Source organism: Eucyclogobius newberryi, unplaced genomic scaffold (genome assembly GCF_026437365.1).
Source record: "Eucyclogobius newberryi isolate DKJ021-1_F unplaced genomic scaffold, fEucNew1.0.hap1 SCAF_12, whole genome shotgun sequence".
NCBI lineage: Eukaryota > Metazoa > Chordata > Actinopteri > Gobiiformes > Gobiidae > Eucyclogobius > Eucyclogobius newberryi.
In genome coordinates, this window is record NW_027315746.1 from 31975832 (window position 1) to 31999114 (window position 23283).

At 42.3% G+C, this 23283-nt stretch overlaps 2 protein-coding genes across 2 annotated transcripts in view; one reads left to right on the top strand and one right to left on the bottom strand.

Annotated features, from left to right (window-relative positions):
* The window catches only part of ptmab (prothymosin alpha b), a 294345-nt gene that overhangs the window by 41194 nt on the left and 229868 nt on the right, over positions 1-23283 (bottom strand). The window lies entirely within an intron of this gene.
* Positions 5191-21356, top strand: saga (S-antigen; retina and pineal gland (arrestin) a). The gene is made up of 16 exons (XM_072441905.1): positions 5191-5283; positions 6310-6367; positions 7988-8048; positions 8156-8200; positions 10399-10598; positions 10980-11039; positions 11129-11196; positions 12612-12747; positions 13217-13301; positions 14120-14192; positions 14747-14884; positions 16130-16207; positions 17006-17020; positions 17110-17162; positions 18723-18732; positions 20814-21356. Exons 2-16 carry the CDS (start codon positions 6320-6322, stop codon positions 20938-20940), a joined length of 1197 nt encoding a protein of 398 aa, XP_072298006.1. The 5' UTR covers positions 5191-5283; positions 6310-6319; the 3' UTR covers positions 20941-21356.

Genomic DNA, 23283 nt, shown 5'->3' on the forward strand with positions numbered 1-23283 from the left:
CATTGATCCATATTCTGGAATAGGAATGTGGTTTATACCAAATGTGGTTTATGAAGATTTAGTGACAAATAATTTAACAGATAAATATGAATATGGAATGTAGAAATTAGCCATTAAACAGATGGAAACATGATTGTTCTAGATTTAAATGAACATGTGGAACACCATTAACATTATTAGGCATTCCCGCCCTTGTAATATGATAGAAGAAGTAACTACTACAAATACTTAGGCATCTGGATCGATGATAAACTCTTTCAGCAAGCATGTACAAGAGCTGACAAATAATCTTAAAGCCAGATTGTCAGTCTTCTTTAGAAATAAACAGTTTGTTCTTCTTAATTTTAGAAAACAGTTGATGGACAGTTGACAGTTCTGGATTATGGTGATTTTATATAGACACATTCTACAGCAACAGTCTTAAAAGCTTTGAATACAGTTTTTTCATTCTGCTCTAAGGTTCATTACAGAAGAAGAATACAGAACTCACTACTGTGAATTATATTCTAAAGTAGGATTGCAATCGTTGTATACAAGAAGAGAACAGCACTGCCTTTTGTCTGTTCATAAGGCTCTTGTTGGCTATTTGCCTGATTATTTATCATATTTGCTGTAAATCAGTACCAGGTATTGAGCTTTCAGGATTTTTTTTTTTTTTTTTACAATCCAGGAAAAAAGGCCTTCCTGTGGAACAAAACACAAAGACTTTTTAAATTAAATCATTCATTTTTAAGATTTTTAAGCACTATTAAGGACTAGCTGTTTAAGTGTGTATTTATTTGTCAATGTTATTGAATGTTTATTGGCATTTATTTTGTATATCCTGTGTGTATTTTTGTTGTAGAATGTGTTAGTTTTTAACAGTTTTTTCCTTATTGGGGTTCTCCTCCTCCCTGCTGGACCCCCTGCAATTTGCCTACAGAACCAACAGTTCTGTAGATGACGCCATCAACCTGGCTCTCCACTTCACCCTGCAGCATCTGGACTCCCCAGTAACCTACGCCAGGATTGTGTTTGTGGACCTCAGCTCTGCATCCAACACCATCATCCAGTTCAACGTGCCTGCCTCCACCTGCAGGTGTCTGACATCCTGGAGGCTGGAGGCTGGGGAAGAATGTTTCAGACACTGTCTATCAGCACAGGAGTTCCACAGGGCTGTGTACTTTCTCCTCTGCTCTTCTCACTGTAAGCAGCCCCAGTCACAACTTCGTAAAACTGATTAAGTTTGCGGATGACACCATCGGGTTCATCTCAGATGGGGATGAGTCTGTCTACAGGAGGGAGATGGACCAGCTGGTGTCCTGAAGCTCAATGTCCAAAAGACATAGGAGATGATCGTGAAATTCAGGAAAGTCACAACCTCCCAGCACCAACATCAGCCTCCTCATCAAGGCCCAGCAGAGGATGTACTTCCTGCGGCAGTTGGGGAAAGCCAAGCTGCCAGCGGAGATGATGGTGCAGTTCTACACGGCCATCATTGAGTCCATCCTCCCCTCCATCACCTCCTCCATTACCGTGTGGTATGCTGGAGCCACAGCCAGGGACAAACAGAGACTACTGCACATTGTGCGCTCTGCTGAGAAGGTGATCGGCTGCAGACTTCCATCTCTGCAGGACCTGCACGTCTCCAGGGCTCTGGGGACGTGCAGGTCGGATCACAGCCGACCCTTCTCACCCTGGACACGGACTATTTGAGCCACGCTCAGGCAGGAGGCCACTCCCCTCAGGCAGGAGGCCACTCCCCTCAGGCAGGAGGCCACTCCCCTCAGACAGGAGGCCACTCCCCTCAGGCAGAAGGCTACGGTCCATCCGGACCAGAAACCAATAACTATTCATTGCACTGTTCACTTTTTGCGCTTTTCTGACCATCTGTAAATTGCATGTATATTCTCAGACCAAGTCGTTTTGTCTGAGAATATACTGTATATATATTATGGATTTTGTTCACTGGGACAGGGCTGCACACAGGACACCCAGAGAGGCAAAGGGACAGAAGGACATGCATATACAGAGAGGCACACATGAGGACACAGAGGGACATGAGGACACCGACGGGCACATGTGGACACATGAGGACACAGAGGGACATATGAGGACACAAAAAGATACAGAGGGACACAGGAGATCACAGAGGGACACACACGGATACAGATGAGCATGTGTACATGTGAGGACACATGAGGGACACAGAGGGACACAGTGAGGCACAGGAGGACACCGAGGGACACAGGAGGACACAGAGAGGCACTGGAGGACATAGAGAGGCACAGGAGGACACAGAGGGACACAGAGGGACACATGAAGACACAGAGGGGCACAGGAGGCACAGGAGGACACCGAGGGACACAGGAGGACACAGAGAGGCACTGGAGGACATAGAGAGGCACAGGAGGACACAGAGGGACACATGAAGACACAGAGGGGCACAGGAGGACACAGAGAGGCACAGGAGGACACCGAGGGTCACAGAGGGACACAGGAGGACACATGAGGACACAGAGGGACACAGAGGGACACAGAGAGACACACGAGGACACAGAGAGGCACAGGTGGACACAGAGGCACATGAGGACACTGAGGGTCACAGAGGGACACAGAGGACACATGAGGACACAGAGGGACACATGAGGACTCAGAGAGACACAGGAGGACACAGAGGGACACAGTGGACAGTGGCACATGCAGGAGCATGTGTAGAGAGTGCATTAGTGAATGAGGAGTGTGTGTAAGCCTCAGTAATCTGCTGCTGACTCAGGGGCCCCTGCATTACTCTGTCTGGACAGCTCTGTACAACTCTGAGATGGACACAGAGGGTCTGCAGCGCCACCACCTGGACACCTGACCCTGAGGTACTGAACAATCTCCCTCAGGTCTATCTTTTATCATATTTTGAAAAATGTGAACTGTCTATTCAACATTTTAAAGATTATGTTATTAAAGGCGCAATGGACGATTTTTTGGCGATTTGAGAACGCAGGCGGAAGTGCGCATGCCACTCCCCCGTGCGGACTGATACAACACACACGTGCGTTTGTTTATCAGCGTGACGGATCGCATCACATCTCTCGTCTCCCGTAGATTTCCGTCTACTTCTGAGTCAGCTCGAACTGTCTTTCTCGTCTTCATTTTGGGAAGAGGGAACTATATTATGATAGATCCATGCGCTTAGACACGCGGAAACGTGGGGACGAGCCACACGCGGCTGCAGGTGAGCGATAGGTGCGTTTTATGATTGATACGTGGCAGGACTAATCGGCAGTCCACGCCACGAGGAAATAAGACTCAGATTTGGGCCAAAAAAATCGGCCATTCAACCTTTAAGGTTTTCATTGTGTTGCTTATTTGTCTAAATAATAAATCAAACCTACAAATCCATTATTATTATATTGTGTTTTGTGAAACAAAAAAAACAAAAAAAATTATAGTTACTTACTGTATGGAAATAGAAAGTTAAAACCATACTCTGAAACATTCTCCATGAGGGTAGATATCTGAGGGATACAATAGCCAATTTGTTTTTCTATTTCTTGGCTAAAAGATTATGTGTTTATGGAGTTGAGCCTGTTGATGCGTTCCAGTCATCCTCGGATCTCAGGCGTTCCAATTTCCGACTTGTAAATTCCCTTTGAAACACCCTTCCAATTTGAAATCCTAATTCCTAATTTTATTCTGTGAAGCTGCTCCTGCCTCGGTGCTTCTATAAATTCCAAAAAAGCATGTTTGTAGTATACATTTATAACTGCACATTATATTATTACTATTTTATTATTCATTATAAGGACAAGACCCATTGAACAGTAATATTATGCCAGCATTAGCCAAGAGCCAAGTTTCAATTTGTAGTCCTTTGCCAGATGTACAGAACACACCCTGGGAAGGGGGATTATAGTTCAAATACAATGTAGATTTTTTTAATAAAATGGGTTAATATGCACAGTTCAGACAATAACTCAATAACTCAGTAAAGTATTTAATAAAAATCCAAATAGAGAATCAATCGCAGCAAGCAGGTGTGAAGGTCATGGCTGAAGGTCATGAAGGCAGAATAGTATCAAACATGAGACTCAAACGATCATTATTTACAGAAATTACAGACATTTATGCAATTTGATAAATAAACAAGACCACTGTCCCATGTACAGCAGTGTCAGACAAAATGATGGGCCCTATAGGTTCATAACAATTTGAACAACTGTAAACAATATGAAAAACCCTAAAAATCTAGATTTTTCATCAGAAATGCTATGAGAATAATAATCAGGGCCGCAACAATTCAACTAATTGTGACAAGTAAATCATATTTTGGTGATGGTTCTCTGGACTATACAGAGTCTAAAACACAAGTGAAAAGACCTGTTATAGCCAATCAGAGTGTCATTAACCTGTTAAAACCCACCTGAGCCCTATTCACAATACAAGGTGAGAAATGGATGTGAATTGGCTAAAGGATTGGATTGAAGAAAAGACAACAGAAAAGAAACAGGGAATAGTTTTTATTCCAGATCTTATTGAGAACTAGACCAACCAACCCATGATTGGACACCAATAGCCTGAATAAAAGCAAGAAAATAAGAATTTGCATTGTTTTTGTGCTTGTTTTAAAAAAGTTTGAACCTGTATTGCACTTTTGGATAACATTTTGGCAAAAATGAATGCAATAAACGTTTTGTGAAAACTCTTTATATCATTAAAAACCTTTATTTTCTCCATTGGTTTGAATGAGAAAGAACCTCAAAACACTTTCTGATTTGAATCAATAATACACCTTCAGTCATATTTCAACCTGTATTTGGTTAAAACTGTATTTAGAACATCTCAATAGAAATAATTGTTTGACAAAACAAAATTGCTCTACTAGTCAAATTATAGTTGCGGCCTATAATAATCCTAGATTTATGAATAAAGAATGTTAATTACAATATCACTGACACCACCTACATGTATCTGAGTGGATAACATCTTTTCATATTTTGTGATATTCTGCAGTTAATCCCAGTTTCAATAACAGACTTTTAGAGGGTCACATGGGTGACACACCTGCCCATCTCATTTCTAAGTATTAAGACCAGCTCGTTCCACTCATCAGAGCGAGTGAGGAGTAGGAGTAATCTGCTGTGCTGCTGATCAAGGGGAAAGCACAATCCTCTCAGCCGAATCACAGGAAGTGCACTCCGGCTCTGATTGACTGTGAGGGAGCTGGGGGCGGGGCTTCAGAGCAGGTGTTTAGGAGCAGTAAAGTGTAATATCCTTCATATTCACTCCAGATATCAACTTGATACACAGGTGAGTGCTGCACATGTCAAGTACTAGTGGTAGTGCTAGTGTTTTTTCTACTTGTCTCCACATGTCAGATAAAGAGAAGTAGTGGTAGTACTAGTAGTAGAAGTAGTAGTAGTAGTAGTAGTAGTAGTAGCAGTGTGTCATTAAACCAGTGGTGGAAATCATCTGTACTTCACTACTTATTAAAGCAGGCGTTATCTACTCCATTTGAATTTGGACATGTTTTTGTAAATTTTGATGTGTTTGAGTAAAGTAAAGTAAAGAATTACATTTTGCAGTGGATACTTTCTACTTTTACTTCACTACTGATAAGTATAGTAGTAATTGGATATAGAGGAAGTCTCAGACAAAGAGAAAAGGCATGAGTGGTGGTATAACATTGGTCTGTTTTTGTGTCCTTAGAGTAAAGTGAAGTAAAGTGTACTTTTTACTTTACTTCACTACTGTGAATAGTAATAAACATTCATCTAACAATTGTCTCCCATCAATATTGTTGTGTCCTTGGGCAAAACACTGCAAGTAAAGTAACGAACAGAGGTCAATTTGACAGTGGATGCTTTTTATATTTACTTTATACTTTACATTACATTTGGGAGCAGGCATCTGTGCTTTCTACTCCCCTTTTTGAACTGGACTGAAAAGACAAAAGTTCTTTCATTTGGTTTGAGGGTTATTTTTTTGCCCTCAGAGGCAACTGTTGTTGTGATTTTGGGCTTTACAAAAATAAATTGAATTGAATTGAATTTTCGCACATTCATGGTGACATCTGGACTAAAGGACTTGAGAAAACAAAAAAAAATACATGAAAATGTTTCATGACCCAAAAACAGCACAAATCTTTATCAGGAACCTTACATTTGAATTTTTAAAAGTTCTCAAAGCCTTTAAAAAAACACATTTTTAAACAATATTTTTACTACATTTTTTACTTGATATTCTGTACTTTTATTCAACAAACTAAATTGTGCACTTCTTCTCGACTGCGCAGAGGAAAAATCACGTAATATTAGCATTTTCTTCTCCCTCCAGAGCCTCCAAGATGAGTCCCAAAAATGTGGTCTTCAAGAAAGTGTGCAAGGACAAGTCGGTGAGTGGCCTCTGTAAAGGTCAAGCAGTGTTTCCCAACCAGGGGTATGCGTACACTTAGCAGAGGGTACGGAATGATTTCAGAACCAAAAAGGAGATTAAATTAAGTTAAATTATTTGAGTCCTTTTTTTGTAGGAAATATGACTTAAAAGTTAAAATGTAAATTTTCTGGTGGAATGTCCGTCACCTCTTGTTTGCCTACAGACCCACCAGAAAGCTCCAAATTACAGAATGGAAGAGATTTAAATGCTAAAGGTTTTCAGTGTTTATAACAAAAAGAAAAATAAGGATCAATTTTGGATTTCCTAGAAATGTCATCAGAAATGGCCTCAGGCACAAAGAGCGGGACTTCTTCAGGGACTGGGGTTTGGTCTAATGTCCCTCACATGGCCCTCAGTGTACCTGCAGGGCCCTCAGGGGGCCTCGCTGGGGAAGAGAGGATCTGTAAAGCGGCTCAGCTCTGCTCAAGTCCCTGCACGCATAGATCTGGACGACTCGGCCCATGGCTTAATCTGTGTTGGTGCTGAAGGTCATTTATTAGACATAGTGTCACTTAGACTGTTTGGCCATAATTATCATCAACATATATATGTATTCAACCTGATCAATTAAAAACACAATTATGATGGAATAACACAATTGCTAATTAACTATTAAAAGTCAGTTAAAAAATCTGATGTTTGCAGCCTGTAGTGTTTATAGAGCCTCCATCTGATCTGCAGAAGATCAGCAGAAGGGTGAACCTAGAGCAGGGCCGGAGCAAGGAAATTTAGGGATGTGGGGGATGGGATGTCATTTTACTACACCTTAAATACTTGTTTTACAAGTTTGAAGGGCATTGGCGGTATGGGGGCACCACTGAGCATTTCTGCATAGGGCACCCAAATGGCACCCTGAAGTGACTCTACCAAACAAAGTATTTTTTGGAAACAAAAATGCCGGTCATTGAATACATGAAAGATAGATGAGTGCAACCCAAACTGTGGAAAATTCCAGGCAAAGCAATAACATTTTCATGAGTCAAGCACGTGACAAACCCTCCATCACACTCATTAATTATCATTATTCCAATTTACTTTGTCTGCCCTGTCCTCTCCGTCATCCCTGTCCTCTCTGTCTGCCCTGTCCTCTTCATCTGCCCTGTCCTCTCTGTCTGCCCTGTCCTCTCCGTCGTCCCTGTCCTCTTTGTCTGCCTTGTCCTCTCTGTCTGCCCTGTTCTCTCCATTGTCCCTGTCCTCTCTGTCTGCCCTGTCCTCTTCGTCTGCCCTGTCCTCTCTGTCTGCCCTGTCCTCTCCGTCGTCCCTGTCCTCTTTGTCTGCCCTGTCCTCTCTGTCTGCCCTGTTCTCTCTCCGTCGTCCCTGTCCTCTCTGTCTGCCCTGTCCTCTCCGTCGTCCCTGTCCTCTTTGTCTGCCCTGTCCTCTCTGTCTGCCCTGTTCTCTCTCCGTCGTCCCTGTCCTCTCTGTCTGCCCTGTCCTCTCCGTCGTCCCTGTCCTCTATGTCTGCCCTGTCCTCTCTATTCTCCCTGTCCTCTTTGTCTGCCCTGTCCTCTCTGTTGTCCCTGCCCTCTCTGTCCCCCCCGCCCACCTGCCCTCCCTGTCTTCCTTGTCTTCTCTGTCCCAGGTGACGGTGTACATGGGTAAGCGGGACTTTGTGGACCATGTGGACTCTGTGGACCCTGTGGGTGAGTCCTGTCCACCCTTCTGAGCTCCACTGTCAGGGGATTAAAAACATGCCCTGGGGTTTGCTTTGGGGATGATTTGTAATGTGTTTTTGTTTCTTGTCCTGTAGATGGCATCATTGTGATCGACCCTGAGGCTCTACAGGGGAGGAAAGGTCAGTAACACAGCACTGGTCACTGGTCTACAGTCGCACGAACTGAAATGAAGAACCACAAGAAAATAAACAAAATAAAGAGCAATGACTACACTACAGTTTAAATAGAACAGCCTGGACTGTTGGAGCTGCTGGTTTCAAGTTGGTTTCTCTGCTCACACAATCACGTTTAACTAGTTTTAATGAAGTTTGAAGAATAAATTGCAACTTAAAAGTGTGAGTAAGAGACACTTTGGATCCTTCTTCTGGTTATATTTTATTTTTAATTCAGATGACGCGTCTGAGGAAGGTGACAAATGCTCACCAAAACATGTACTATTTCTAGTCCAAGTAATGTAGTGGTATTCATGTGCTTCTACTAAAGATACAGGGGGATATTCATTGATAAATATTTAAATTATGCCATGCCACATGAGTGTGGGTATGTTTAAGAGTTATGTGGGGCACCAGCCTTATTTAAGTGATTAACAATTCTCAAATCAGAATCAGATAAGGTTTATTACCATTGTCATTCAACACAGTTCGCAAACATAGGAACTTGTCTGGTGCAACATAACACATGAATACTAAAAATAATAGCAACATCTATAGAGTCAAATATGGCATGCATAAATTAAGAATTTACTAATAAAATAAATTATAAAATAAATAACTTATAATCATAATACAAATTATAATAATAAAATATCCAAATTAATTAATTAATGAATTAATTAATCTACTTAATCTGAAGGTTATGGGATTGTAACCATCTGGAAATGAACACTTTACCAACTGTGGTTTATTGACCAAATAATTAGACATGGAATATGCAAATTGAGTCATTAACAGACGGACAGACTAGTCATGATTGTTCTAGATCTATATAGTTATGCATTAGAGTTAAAGTTTATTCTAAGGTGATCTTATCCAAATTTTGGTTGGGAGAGAGTAAAGTTAGTCTCCTCGGTTGCCTTTGTTCTCTTTGGAATGCCTTTGTTCCCTATCTTAGCTTAACCAGTTTATCTTAAACTAGGACACACTGAGAATGTTTCTTTCTTCTCCTTCATGGGTCTTTCCTCCTCAAAGCCTTGGATGGAACTGTTGGGGTTTGATGGCCTGTGTAGTGTGTTTCAACTAAGCCCCTGGATTTTGGCGCCAATGTATAACCGATCAGACACGTGCTAGTGTGTCAGCTGACTGAACTCTGACTCTGGAATGTCCCCCATGCTATTGTTTGAACATTAGTTAGGCCACATATTTACAGTTAGAGGGTTACATAGTTAAAGGGTTCTATTACAATCAAATAGTTTTATGACTTGTGATTGTAACCGGGGGCCGGAAAATTGCAAAAGTCGAGTAGTAAACAAAGACAAATTTGCACGTGAGTGGTATCGAAAATTAGCGTTTGAGGGAAGAGAATATTGAAAGATGGCTCAGTAGCGCCACCTCAAAAATGTATTAACGTGGAGTTTATGGGAACACAATGCCAAAAAGAGTCACAGTCAAAATATGACGCTCACTCCAAAAATGTATAATGTGAGGACATGTATAAAGTGATATATCACAGTTTTCATAACCTTCAGATTAACAAACTTTAATAAAGAAAATAACAATTTATATATTTGATTTGAGAATTGTTAATTGCCTAAATACGGTGTGTGCCCCACATAACTATTAAAAAATACAAATGAAACAAACACAAACAATACAATATCCACAGCCTCATGCTGTGTTTTGATCCAATTCTTTAATCAGTATCAACTTTGAACATCATACTCTTTCATAAGTGAATAACACTCTAGTACTTGGACTAGTGAAACTATTACAGACTTTCAGATGTGAAAATGAATATCAGATACGACTTAGTTTTTTTCTTCAAATTTTGTGGTCGTCTATCTTTTGAAAATGTTGTGCTTTTACTAATGTTTTGTGCCTCCAATTACATTAACTTTGATTCATTAATTACATTTTAATTCTGAATTAGAAGTTTCCTCCAAATTGTTAATCTTACAACGACCTTTTCTTGTGTAGTCACTTTTACTCTTACTAAGTGAGTAAATTAGTCATTTCTTGGATCCTTCATTTGTACTTCTACTTGATTGATATTTTTTTAAATGTTCAAAATAGCAGCCTCAGCCACACAATACTGGCCGCTTCCACCATCTTAAAGGTAGAAAAGTACTAAATAAATGCTCTCTTTTACCCCATTGTTCCAGTGTTTGTCACGCTGTCCTGCTTGTTTCGTTACGGGCGGGATGACATGGACGTGATGGGGGTTGCGTTCCGGCGGGAGCTGTACCTGTCCACACGGCAGGTGTACCCCCCTCTGCAGGACCGTGACAAGTCTGTGCACACCAAGACCCAGGCCAAGCTTCTGCGCAAGCTTGGGGACAACGCCTACCCTTTCTTTTTTGAGGTAAGGTGGTCATTCTGGGTTTAGTACTTCTGTTTACATTCACAAAAAATCACAACCAAACTCAAATCATCTTTGCCCCAAACCAAACCATCCTTATCCCTGTCCACAGCAGGTCAAAGGACGTCTAAAAAAAGATAATAATAATTTTCAGTCCCAGTAATTTTTGGAGCACTGAAAAACTGAGATGTGTACAGTTCCATGCAACATGAGGCCGTGAATTATCCTGAGGTGTTGGAATTAAACCTTGTTTTGATGTCTAACAGAAGTAATAATCACCATTGAAATATTTGTACACAAAAAAACAATGTACATTTTATACATTTCCATTGCCAGTCATCTTCACTTCCGAGCTGAACCTGTAATAGCTTCTGCCTCTATCAGTTTCCAGACAACCTGCCCTGCTCCGTGGCCCTGCAGCCGGCCCCCAATGACATCGGGAAGGTAAGATGCCCCGCCCCCTCCCCTCTCCCTGGGCTCGGTCGTGGTTTCGGGTGGGTCCGGTTGTGCTCAGCTCCTGTGTGTCTCTGCAGCAATGCGCCGTGGAGTTTGAAATCAAAGCCTTCAGCGCAGAGCGGCAGGACGCCAAGATCAAGAAGAGGTGAGGAAGAAAGGAAGAAAGCATCGCCAAATGACCGGAACGACACTTTCCCCCCCCCGTTTATTTTCAGAATGTCGTTGTTTTAATGCAAAAAAAATGTAGACCTCACAAGGGCATGAGGAGGAAATAATACTACAGACAAGTGGTCAAAGTTCAGAAAACTGTATTTAAATGAGGGTGAGCAAAACAATATGTCTGTTTGCCGTAACCCGACTGACTCGGTATGAAACTAGCCGACTGAAGAAAAAAAAATCAGCATTTTATTGAAAAAACGTAAAAATCTTTTATTTCTCAATTATTTTGCCGACTCACCGACCGGTCTTTCCTAAACCGCCGTGTCAAACATTTTTATCACGTTGGTAAACCTATCTTTCATCCCAAAGGACTGATAACGCATCGCGCAACACATGTGCGACTTCATATTCAGTCCTCCACATGCGTCTGTAACAAAACAGAACGCGCTTAAGAGTTTTTATATTGCCTTTTACAAGTTGGTTTGTTGTTGTTGTTGTTGTTGTTGTTGTTTTATGGCGGTTGGCATCCAAGTGTTGCATTACCGCCAGACTTTAAGATAAGATAAGATATTCCTTTATTGTCCCACATGGGGACTCAGGTCGGCGCCACTGAAGTGACCATAGTACATGTCACGCTCTATCACGGTGTGAAATTTGACATACCCATTCTGGGATTGAAACACGCCCAGCAGCGTCATCACAACAAACATGGCGGTGCCCGTGTCCCCCGCATGTTCCCCCCACTCGCCTTCGCTACCAAAATAAAGGATAACGGCGTACAAAAGGTCGATTGAGATATCTTAAAATCGTGAGATTTAGTCTCCTGATCGGGTTGATCGAGACGCTTTCCGTCATTGACTGTTGAAGCCCGACCCCTGGACTGTTGAAGCCTGACCCCTGGACTGTTGAAGCCTGACCCCTGGACTATTGAAGCCTGATCCCTGGACTGTTGAAGCCTGACCCCTGGACTGTTGAAGCCTGACCCCTGGACTGTTGAAGCCTGACCCCTGGACTATTGAAGCCTGATCCCTGGACTGTTGAAGCCTGACCCCTGGACTGTTGAAGCCTGACCCCTGGCGGTCACTCCGAGTCAAAAAATGGCAAAATTTGGATTTTTTTTTTTTTGCCTTCAAAATAAAAAAAAAGAATTTGCCTACCGTCCGACCCACTTGAAAAATGTTGACTCGGGTTACAGCAAATGGACAATTTATTTGGGGCAGCCTGAGGTAAACATATCAAACCAGGTTACATGACATCACAGGGAAATTCATAACATCTCCATGGAGACGATATTCTGAATTTAAGACATAATTGTGAGATATTGACATTTTCACAAACACTCTTCTGTAGAGTGTGTTGTTGCGGTCGTGTGTACAAAGTAGATGTTGTGTGGTGTTTCAGGAGCGCCGTGCGTCTGATGCTGAGGAAGGTGCAGTACGCCCCGGAGAGCCAGGGCAAAGCTCCGTCTGTGGAGGCCACCCGCGAGTTTGTCATGTCCGAGCGCCCGCTGCACATCAAGGCCAGCCTGGACAAGGAGGTGATGACCACAACTCTGACCCCAACTGATGACGCACTACACAACTTTGAGCCCTTCTGATTCTGCGTCTAGTCGGAGTCAGTCGCAGCCGCTTCAGTCTCGTTTTCTTACGACTGGACTCACGTTTGAATTGCAATAACAGTCACTCTGAGTGCCACGTTAAAAGGAGTAACGTTTGAATTCAAGGAGCCTTTAAAAGATGATTTCATACACAATTCAACAAATTATTTTTATTTTCCCTGACCTTTTCCGTGGTCCTCCAGGTTAAAGCAACTCAAATAGTAAAGAGCTCCTCCTCAGGTTATCGTCCTATAACAAAGTCCAATTGTCTAGTCGTTTATTTCACTTGCTATTTCCTATATTCCAGCAGACTGATACCTATACACAACTGTACTTGAGAACATCTATTCATATTCCTTCTTACCCATGACACATGTCCAACTCCTGACCGGCTCCTGGTTCTCCTCAGGTCTATTACCACGGCGAGCCCATCAAAGTGCACCTGCAGGTCACCAACAACTCCAGCAAGAACATCAAGAACATCCTCCTGTCTGGTATGTTCCTCTCCCCTCACGCTCCTCACACTCCTCCTGCTCTTACTGCTCCTCCACCTGCTGCTCCTACTCTTCCTGCTGCTCCTTCTGTTCCTGCTCCTCCTTCTCTCCCAGCTCCTCCTTCGTTTCCTGCTCCTCCTGCTCCTACTTCTCTTCCTGCCCCTCACACTCCTGCTCTTCCTGTTCCTCCTTCTCTTCCTGCTCCTCCTGCTCCTACTTCTCTTCCTGCCCCTCACACTCCTCCTGCTCTTCCTTCTCTTCCTGCCCCTCACACTCCACCTACTCTTCCTGTTCCTCTTTCTCTTCCTGCTCCTCCTGCTCCTACTTCTCTTCCTGCCCCTCACACTCCTCCTGCTCTTCCTTCTCTTCCTGCCCCTCACACTCCACCTACTCTTCCTGTTCCTCTTTCTCTTCCTGCTCCTCCTGCTCCTACTTCTCTTCCTGCCCCTCACACTCCTCCTGCTCTTCCTGTTCCTCCTTCTCTTCCTGCTCCTCCTGCTCCTACTTCTCTTCCTGCCCCTCACACTCCTACTTCTCTTCCTGCCCCTCACGCTCCTCCTGCTCTTCCTGCCCCTCACGCTCCTCCTGCTCCTTCTTCTCCTCATGCTTCACCTGCTCCTCCTTCTCATCCTGTTCCTCCTCTCTTCCTGCTCCTCCTGCTCCTACTTCTCTTCCTGCCCCTCACACTCCTCACTCTCCTTACACTCCTCCTGCTGCTCCTTCTCCTCCTTCTCTTTCTGCTCTTCCTGCTCCTCCTGCTCCTCTTGCTCCTCACGCTCCACACACTCCAGGTTTAGGATCTTCTGCTCTGCTTTCAGTGGACCAGGTGGCCAATGTGGTGCTCTACTCCAACGACAGCTACACCAAGGCCGTGGACATTGAGGAATCTGGGTAATTTCACCATTAATGTTGATGGAGGCACAGGAGCGCAGTGGTTAGCTTCCTGCCCCTCTTCTCGGGTGGCGCAGACCACTAAAAACATGTAGACTCCTCCCATCTGTGGGCTGGACTCCCCTGAAAAAGAGATGCAACATCTCAGTGGTTAAATAAAGGTCAATAAAATAAAAAATGGAACTTAGACCCACTGATCTTCTCCAGATATTATTAAATGTCCTGGAGACGCTCCGTTGAAGGTGGAAAATTAGAACTCCGACCTAATTTGAGTGACGCTTGATTACGGCCGTTGGACGCGTGTATGACATTGTTGGTGTAGATTGTCCAGCAATGGTTATTGCTACGCGAGCCCACAGCCAAAGGCCAAAGTGTGAACACCATTACAGATTGTGCAGTTTCCTCTGCCCTGACGTGTGTGTAGCATTGTGGAGTTTCTGGGGTCTGGTCTGTGTTCTGGTCCTCAGTGCGGCTGGCTCCGTGCTCCAGGTTTTGAAAGAAATGCCCCAGGAGCCCCAGCTTTACCCCCAGATCTAAATCAGGACTTCTTTCAGAGATACTGTAACCGCTGGTGCCAACCTCCAGAAGACCTACACTCTGCTGCCCGTGCTGGCCAACAACAGGGAAAGACGGGGCATCGCATTGGATGGGAAACTCAAGCATGAAGACACTAACCTGGCTTCCTCCAGCGTGTGAGCGCCATCAAACACTCTCATGTTTATGCTCTCCAGACCCTGCTGCACCTATAGGTGTCATGGGGTTCTCAACTGCCTAAATCTTAAATCTTCTGGACTTAATTTAAATATCCAGGTTTAATCCTTTGGTAAAGTAAAGTAAAAACTTCAGTGCTCTAAACATACCGTAGATTCAGATTATTATTTTAATTCTTATTTGTCATCAAATTTGTATGTTAAAGTCTAGAGTACCTATGCAAACGCAATCTCCACTCAAAAAACACATTTACAAGACATTTAGATAAAACACTAAAAAATGTTAAATCTAAAATTATAATATAAATTAAATAAAACTGTTCTCAAAATACAGGCTTAGTGATCTATTAGCAAGTTGTATACAAGATCATGGTGTTTGAATTGTAAAAATAAAAATAAATCACATATAGAATTGAAATTTGATTTGGGGACATGAGTAGTTTATGCTCCCAGTGGTTTAATGTGTGTACACTTTAACAAGAGTCATCAGAACCAAACGTGAGACGAAACATGGTTTGTATTTACAAAAGTGAAATAGATAGTTTCTTTAATGTATTATTTCACTATTCGGGCTTTCCAGAAGTTTGGTCTCCAATGGGAAATTACCGAACTAAAACTAAAACTAGAATTAGAATTAGAATAGAGTAAAACGGCAAAGTCATGGCCAGTTAAGTCATTTTTAGCAACATGACTGTATGTTTTTCACTTAAAGGTTGAATGGACGATTTTTTTGGCACAAATATATGTCTTATTTCCTCGTGGCGTGGACTGCCGATAGAACGCACCTACCGCTCACCTGCAGCCGCGTGTGGCTCGTCCCCACGTTTCCGCGTGCCAAAGCGCATTGATCTATCATAATATAGTTCCCTCAGTGTACGGGACAAAATGAAGACGGAGAAAGACAGTTCGAGCTGACTCAGAAGTGGACAGAAATCTACGGGAGACGAGAGATGCGATGCGCTCCGTTGCACTAATAAACAAGCGCACGTGTGTGTTGTAGCATGCGCACGGGGGAGTGCGCATGCGCACTTCCGCCTGAGTTCTCAAATCGCCGAAAAATCGTCCATTGCGCCTTTAATATACTTGTAAGAATGAATTAAATATATAAACATTTTCAAATGAAAAAAATAAATAAAGGAAATATGTTTCCTCCTCTTTTCCCAAAACATCTGCTACCAGACTAACAATTTTACAAAGTGAATATTTTGTATTTGTGGTTTTGTGCAGAGTAAAGGACGGCATTCTCAAAGAGGTGCTGGGGATCATGGTGTCCTACAGGGTTGTGGTCAAACTCATCGTTGGAGGGTGAGTCAAACGTCTGCTCGAGCACAACTCCAGGAAACATATTTGACCAATGACTATAAAAAATGAATCTACAATCTACATTTCATATTAATGCATTTAGTCATGTGAGATATTTGTTGTCATGAGCATTTTGATGACATCATAAACAACAGCACTTCTCATTGAAAAAGGAAAGAGGGGATACTTGAAGAGGACGGAAGTGTTGGGTTTTAATCTTTATAGTGCAGGCGAGTCGCTGACACCAAACTCACTTTAGTGAACATTTACATCTAAACTGCCACAGCCTCTTCTGACACGCCCTCAAGTCAAGAGCACTTTGTGTCTGATCCTAAACTAACACCAGGACAGTAGGAAATGAGGCTAACGCTGCAAGTAAGCTAATAAAGTTTATTAGCATCGTCACATGATTAAAGGGCATATGATTCAAATAAACAAATGTTGTGTACTTTTGTCTACAGTTTTGGTTTTAAGTTTATAAAATGACTTCCTTGTTGAGCAGCAGTTTCAGAGCTTAGTAGCTCAGTTACCTAACAACCATATTGTAAACAGGGCCTAGAATCCATATAAATTACACAATAGTTATGGTTTGACAAATAATAAAACTAATAATTCTCTTAAAATTTGTCAGTCTTTCTTCACAAACTGCAGCTTGACTGAAAACTATGATAAATATTTACTTCGCCGCCCAGTGTCCTTAACAGTGCTTCTTTGCAGACATTGGAATATGTCTATAATATGAGTGTAAAGTGTATCTCTGCTAAAACTGCTAACCATCTTGTGTCTGTCCACCTGCGGCAGAATGATGGGCTCCAGGTCAGTGTCTTTTATCCAAGTGAAACATGACGTCATCTTTAAATGGAGCAGGACTTAACTTAATGGTGCTTGTCTTTCCCTTGTTGCAGTGAAGTTGGATTAGAGATTCCCTTCAAACTCATGCACGCAAAACCAGAAACAGGTAAAAAAGGACGAAAACAGGACCAAACTAGGACCGAAGCAGGACCGAAGCAGGACCGAAGCAGGACCGAAGCAGGACCGAAGCAGGACTGAACCAGGACTGATCCAGGACTGAAGCAGGACTGAACCAGAACTGAACCAGGACTGAACCAGAACTGAACCAGAACTGAACCAGGGACTGAACCAGGGACTGAACCAGGACTGAACCAGAACTGAAGCAGGACTGAACCATGACTGAACCAGAACTGAACCAGGACTGAACCAGGACTGAAGCAGGACCGAAGCAGGACTGAAGCAGGACCGAACCATGACTGAACCAGAACTGAACCAGAACTGAACCAGGACTGAACCAGGATTGAAGCAGGATTGAAGCAGGACTGAAGCAGGACTGAACCATGACTGAACCAGAACTGAACCAGAACTGAACCAGAACTGAACCAGGACTGAACCAGGATTGAAGCAGGACTGAAGCAGGACTGAACCATGACTGAACCAGAACTGAACCAGAACTGAACCAGGACTGAACCAGGACTGAAGCAGGACTGAACCAGAACTGAACCAGAACTGAACCAGGACTGAAGCAGGACTGAACCATGACTGAACCAGAACTGAACCAGGACTGAACCAGGACTGAAGCAGGACTGAACCAGGACTGAACCAGGACTGAAGCAGGACTGAACCAGCACTGAAGCAGGACTGAAGCAGGACTGAAGCAGGACTGAACCAGAACTGAACCAGGACTGAAGCAGAACTGAACCAGGACTGAACCAGAACTGAACCAGGACTGAAGCAGGACTGAACCAGAACTGAACCAGAACTGAACCAGGACTGAAGCAGGACTGAAGCAGAACTGAACCAGGACTGAACCAGCACTGAAGCAGGACTGGAGCAGGACTGAAGCAGGACTGAAGCAGGGCTGAAGCAGGACCGAAGCAGGACCGAACCAGGACCGAACCAGGACCGAACCAGGACCGAAGCAGGACCGAAGCAGGACCGAAGCAGGACCGAAGCAGGACCGAACCAGGACCGAACCAGGACTGAAGCAGGACTGAAGCAGGACTCCATCAGTTCAAACGAGAGCTAATGCACTTCTGGTCTTACTGTACACTATAAATGAGGGATATGTCCGCAAGATATCTAGCTAAATCTAGCTGCAAATAAAGTTTATGCTAGTAGTTCATTGGTCGGCTACAAACAGGGAAATTAAAGGTTCCGTCTTGATACAGTTCCCTTTTCCCTTGTTGATCTTTTGTTAGCTAGTCAGAAAACAGAAAAGGTTTATTGCCATTGTTAATGAACAGAATTCGCAAACATAGGAACTTGCTTTGGTGCTGCGGCATTCGTATTGACAACATGCACATTCTAACACCAGACACATTGGATCTGAGAAGGAGATCAAGTTGGTGAAATTCCATAAATAAACTGGTACTTAACAGGACCAAACTCTAAACGACTATAGTAGGACAAAATTCAGCCCAAACAAGGACTGAAATGAGAACTAAACAGTAGAGTAATGATTTTCTAACAGCTGCTTTTGTCTTTTTTGTCTGTGTCGCTGCAGTGAAGGAGAGGTGAGTTTCTTCACATCCTATTTATAGAGTCCAAAGTGTTTTTTCCACAGCCGTACATAGCCTTACTCTACTCTAGCTTGGTTTGGAGTTTCCGCAAGCCCTTCTCAACCGGTATCAGGTGCTTTTTTAGTACCTGCTCGGCCTGGGTTCTAAGTTTTGATTTGAGGGACTTTCTCCAATCCCCGGGGCAAAAAAGCACAAGTTAAGAATTAAAACCGCAAGGGACACCTGAACACATATGTAAACTGTTGGACATCTGTCTGAACACCACTTACTTTCAATTCCGGGGACAATTTTACAGACAGATTCATGGCTGTGCCATGGGCTCGCCCGTCTCTCCCATAGTGGCCAACCTGTACATGGAGCACTTTGAGAAGAAGGCACTGTCCTTATTCTCAGGCATAGCCCCAAAACTGTGGCTCCGCTATGTCGATGATACTTTTGTAACAATCAAGAAACAAGAGCTGGAAACCTTCTCTGATCACATCAATGCTGTGGACCCACATATTAGGTTTACAAGAGAAGACGCTAAGGAGAATCGCTTGGCCTTTCTTGATTGTTCCACGATCAGAGGAGAGGACGGGAAACTCCAAATAGAAGTATATAGGAAACCTACACACACGGACCAGTATCTGCTCTTTGGTTCCAACCACCCACTACAGCACAAGCTGGGGGTGATCAGAACCTTACAACACAGAGCTCAAGGTGTGCCCACCAGCTCAGAGGGCAAGAAGAAAGAGGAAAAACATGTCCGTAATGCCCTCTCAGCCTGTGGTTACCCCGCTTGGGCTCTCAACAGAGTGAAGAGAACCAAGAAGCAGGACAAAAGGGAAACTGAACAGAGAAGGAAGGGTGTCTCTATCCCTTATGTGTCTGGCCTCTCGGAAAAACTGCAGAGAATTTTTAGACAACACGAAGTCCCTGTTTATTTTAAACCAGGAAACACTTTAAGACAAAAACTGGTTCACCCAAAGGACAAGTTGCCGACTCAAAAACAGAGCAATGTAGTTTATTCGATCCAATGCAGTGAAGAAAGTTGTAAAGAACGGTACATAGGTGAGACGAAACAGCCTCTACACAAGAGGCTTTATCAGCACAGAAGAAATACTAGTTCAGGACCACAGAGCGCCGTGCATCTCCACCTTGAAGCCTCTAATCACTCGTTTGAAGACGGTGAGGTGAAGGTTTTAAGCAGGGAGAAAAGATGGTTTGAAAGAGGAGTCAAGGAAGCTATTTTTGTTAAAAAAGAAAGACCTTCTTTAAACAGAAATGGAGGGCTAAGGTTTAATCTTCCTGTTATTTATAATGGGTTACTGAACCCCTGGAAAGGTAGAGGACATTCAGATGCTAATCAGGTACTCAGGGTGGTTGAGCCAGGGTCTCACAAAGACAAAGAGGTTTCTAATAGCCCATTAAGATTCTGAATAGGTTAGCTCGGTAGATACAAGGGGGGAGTTTCTGTTGAAACAAACAACTCTTTCTACTTCAGGAAGGCTCCTCCCAATGGGCGGGTCTTACCACAGAACAGTATTAATATCGGAGTTCTCGATCTAAATTCTTTTATTGACAATGACTCTTGGATGAGAGTCGAAACGTCTAGTTTTTCAAACTGAGTCCAGATGACTACAACTGAAGCTTTTTCTACTATGGAACACGCCTGGACGAATGAGGGATTACACCGACATCATTGTTTACTATTTGATTTTTGCATTTTCCCTAAAAATGTTACAGTCTTGCACCAGTTCTACTTTATTGCATATTTTACAGACAAGACTTTTCCCTTGTTTTCGTTCTGCCATGGCAATAAAAAGGCAAAAGTGGGTGGGCAGAAAAGGTGAATACTAGTTCTGAAATACAGTAGATCAAGAAACTGCTTTAAAACTGCTTTTGAAAAGTAAAATTTTGCCCTATTAATTTGTTTCTATACCAGTACTTCATTACATTACATTAGTGTATGATTTTTTTTTAGTGTATGATTTCGCTCTTGTTGTTAATAATTGTGAATATTGTACAACCATGAAGTTTCTGAAATGCGATTTTTGGGTGAGGGCGTAGGGCTCTAACTGCAGTGTGTGCTTTAGTGAGCTGGAGGAGGAGCTGGTCTTCCAGGAGTTCAAACGCTCCTACCTGAAAGGCATGATGGCCGACGATGATGAGGAGGAAGGCAACGTGTCTGGAGGAGACGACATGGCACCCAAAGAGAAGTGATCCGGCACATTAGCACCCAGCATCCAGACATCCACCCATCAAAGACCCTCCCGACGTCAGATGGGAGCTCTGTACTGCCCTTGGTTGGGTTCAAATCTGGTTCAAGTGGTCAAATTATATTTGAAATTTACTTTAGTCAAGTCCATTTGGTGGATTTTGGTTTTCAATCAGTGAATGCAGTATTAGTAAGATTACACAACACGCATTTAACATACTGTTAAATACCATTACAATACAAGAATACACAATTTAGAATGCATAAACGCTTAAAATACATTCTAATTGAATTGCAATTTTCCAGTAAAATCTATCAAAAATACCAGCAGCAGTAGTGGAGGAAATACTCAATTTTGTCTTTTAGTAAAAGTACAGATACAAAGGCAAAAGATTACTCAAATAAAATTATCACAAAATAATATCTAACCCTACTTTCGTAAAAAGTATTTAAGTACAAGTAGTGTTGTACAGTGTTTTTATTTTTTTTTAAATACGTTTTTCACATAGATTTTGAGAAGTATTTAAGTGTGTTCTTAGAACAGAGGCAGGTGAAACAGCAAAGGTCCTAAACAGCTGCCCTGAGGGCCCCTAAATACATGTCATGAAATTAGCATTTTATATACACATGCTTCACCATTCATTTGTGGTCATTTGTCTTTTATGGCAAAATTCAGTCTGGGGAGAAATTGAGTAATTTTTAAGATTGATTAATTTATGTCTCATGTTGTTAAACTAAACTAAAACGCGTTGTGTAGTTTTGTGGATGAAATATTACTACAAACATAGTTTATTGTGATGTTGGTTTCAAAGACATTGTGTAAAAAGTATAGAATTGTAGTTGGGTTTATATTAGCAACAAATTATACTGGAAAACATTTGAACTTTTGAGTAACTGTTGTGGATGTGATAATAAAAGCTACAAAAGTCTGTTCTTACTGTGTTTATTCTTTTTAATAATAGATTTAATAAAGCGTGAACAAAAACTGAACAAAGACAGAATAACTCAAGCTTAGTATCAACTTCATAAATAGCCTAAAACGAAGCCCTTAATTGAGTAGTAAACAAATTATTCTCAATAAACTATTTGTTTATTATGAATTGATTATTTTTTCATGCTTTACTAAGGCTTTTCTTTTATTATGTACAGCCAACCTTACACACCACCTTTTGCAGTTTGAGGATGTCATTTTGTCAAGAAATTAGACATAAACCAATGCTATTCCTTAACACACAGAGAACACAATTCAACTTAGAATATTAAACGATACAGAAAAGCCAGACTCTTTGTGTAGCTTGCAAGGGAGAAACCGTCGGGCCGGCCATCATGCTGTTGTAAGTGTAGCAAATGTGAGAATATGCCACTGGGCTAGATCAGAAGGTTCGACTCAGGGAGGTGCATGTAAGCAATAATACCAAAACTAATGAATCAAAGTGCGGCTGTACCTTATATATTTACAGTGACCAACATACCAATATTTACAATATGTACAATCTGCAGATTTTGGTATACTGAAATACTGAAGCATATTACAATCTCTGGTGGTATAAATAACAATCCAAGTTTCAAACATTGTTCAGTGTAAGACATCCAATGTAGAAAGCACACACACATAGTAACACTTGTATATCTCAATGAAAATAGTAGAAAATGTCCATAAAAGAAGCAACCAAGTTCTTGTATTGTCCACAAATATAGCGCTGTGACTGAGGGGAGAGTTTGCAAGGTGTGTGGTGTCTTTCGGGTGGGAGTGGACGGCTGAATCAGCCCCTACCATACCGCTGGTGGCTCATGTTGAAAGGTTTGTAGTTTTGTAATGTTCAGTGTTCAGTTCTGGTTCTGGGTCCAGGCTGGTCTCAGCTCGCCATCAAGTTAATCCTTCGTTCTGGTACCCCACTGGGCACACCTGGCCTGCAGTCAATAAACAGGTCCATCAGTGTAATACCTAAGATTTAGCTAGCTTCTAGGTTCTTTGGTTCATCTCTTTAAATTACGAATAATGCAGTAAATACTTATTACATTCAGTTGAATTGTACAAATATATTTAAATAAACAACTTGAATAAATACCTTTTGTTTAGATAAATAATCTGTTGGCACGGCAATGAATATATATCAACAATCAAAGCAATATGTATCACAACAAGAAGACACAGACAGACAACTCAGACAGACTCACCAAATTCCACTTTTCCCTGCGCGCTACAAGTCCAGCATTAGCGGCGGTTGATAAAGCGTCTATTAACATACACAAGTTTAAAACCGGCGCACATTTAAGATGATTAAAAGCGGGTGTTTGTTGCAAAGCTTACCTGGTTCAGCCGTCCTGTCGCCTCTTCCATCACCGTG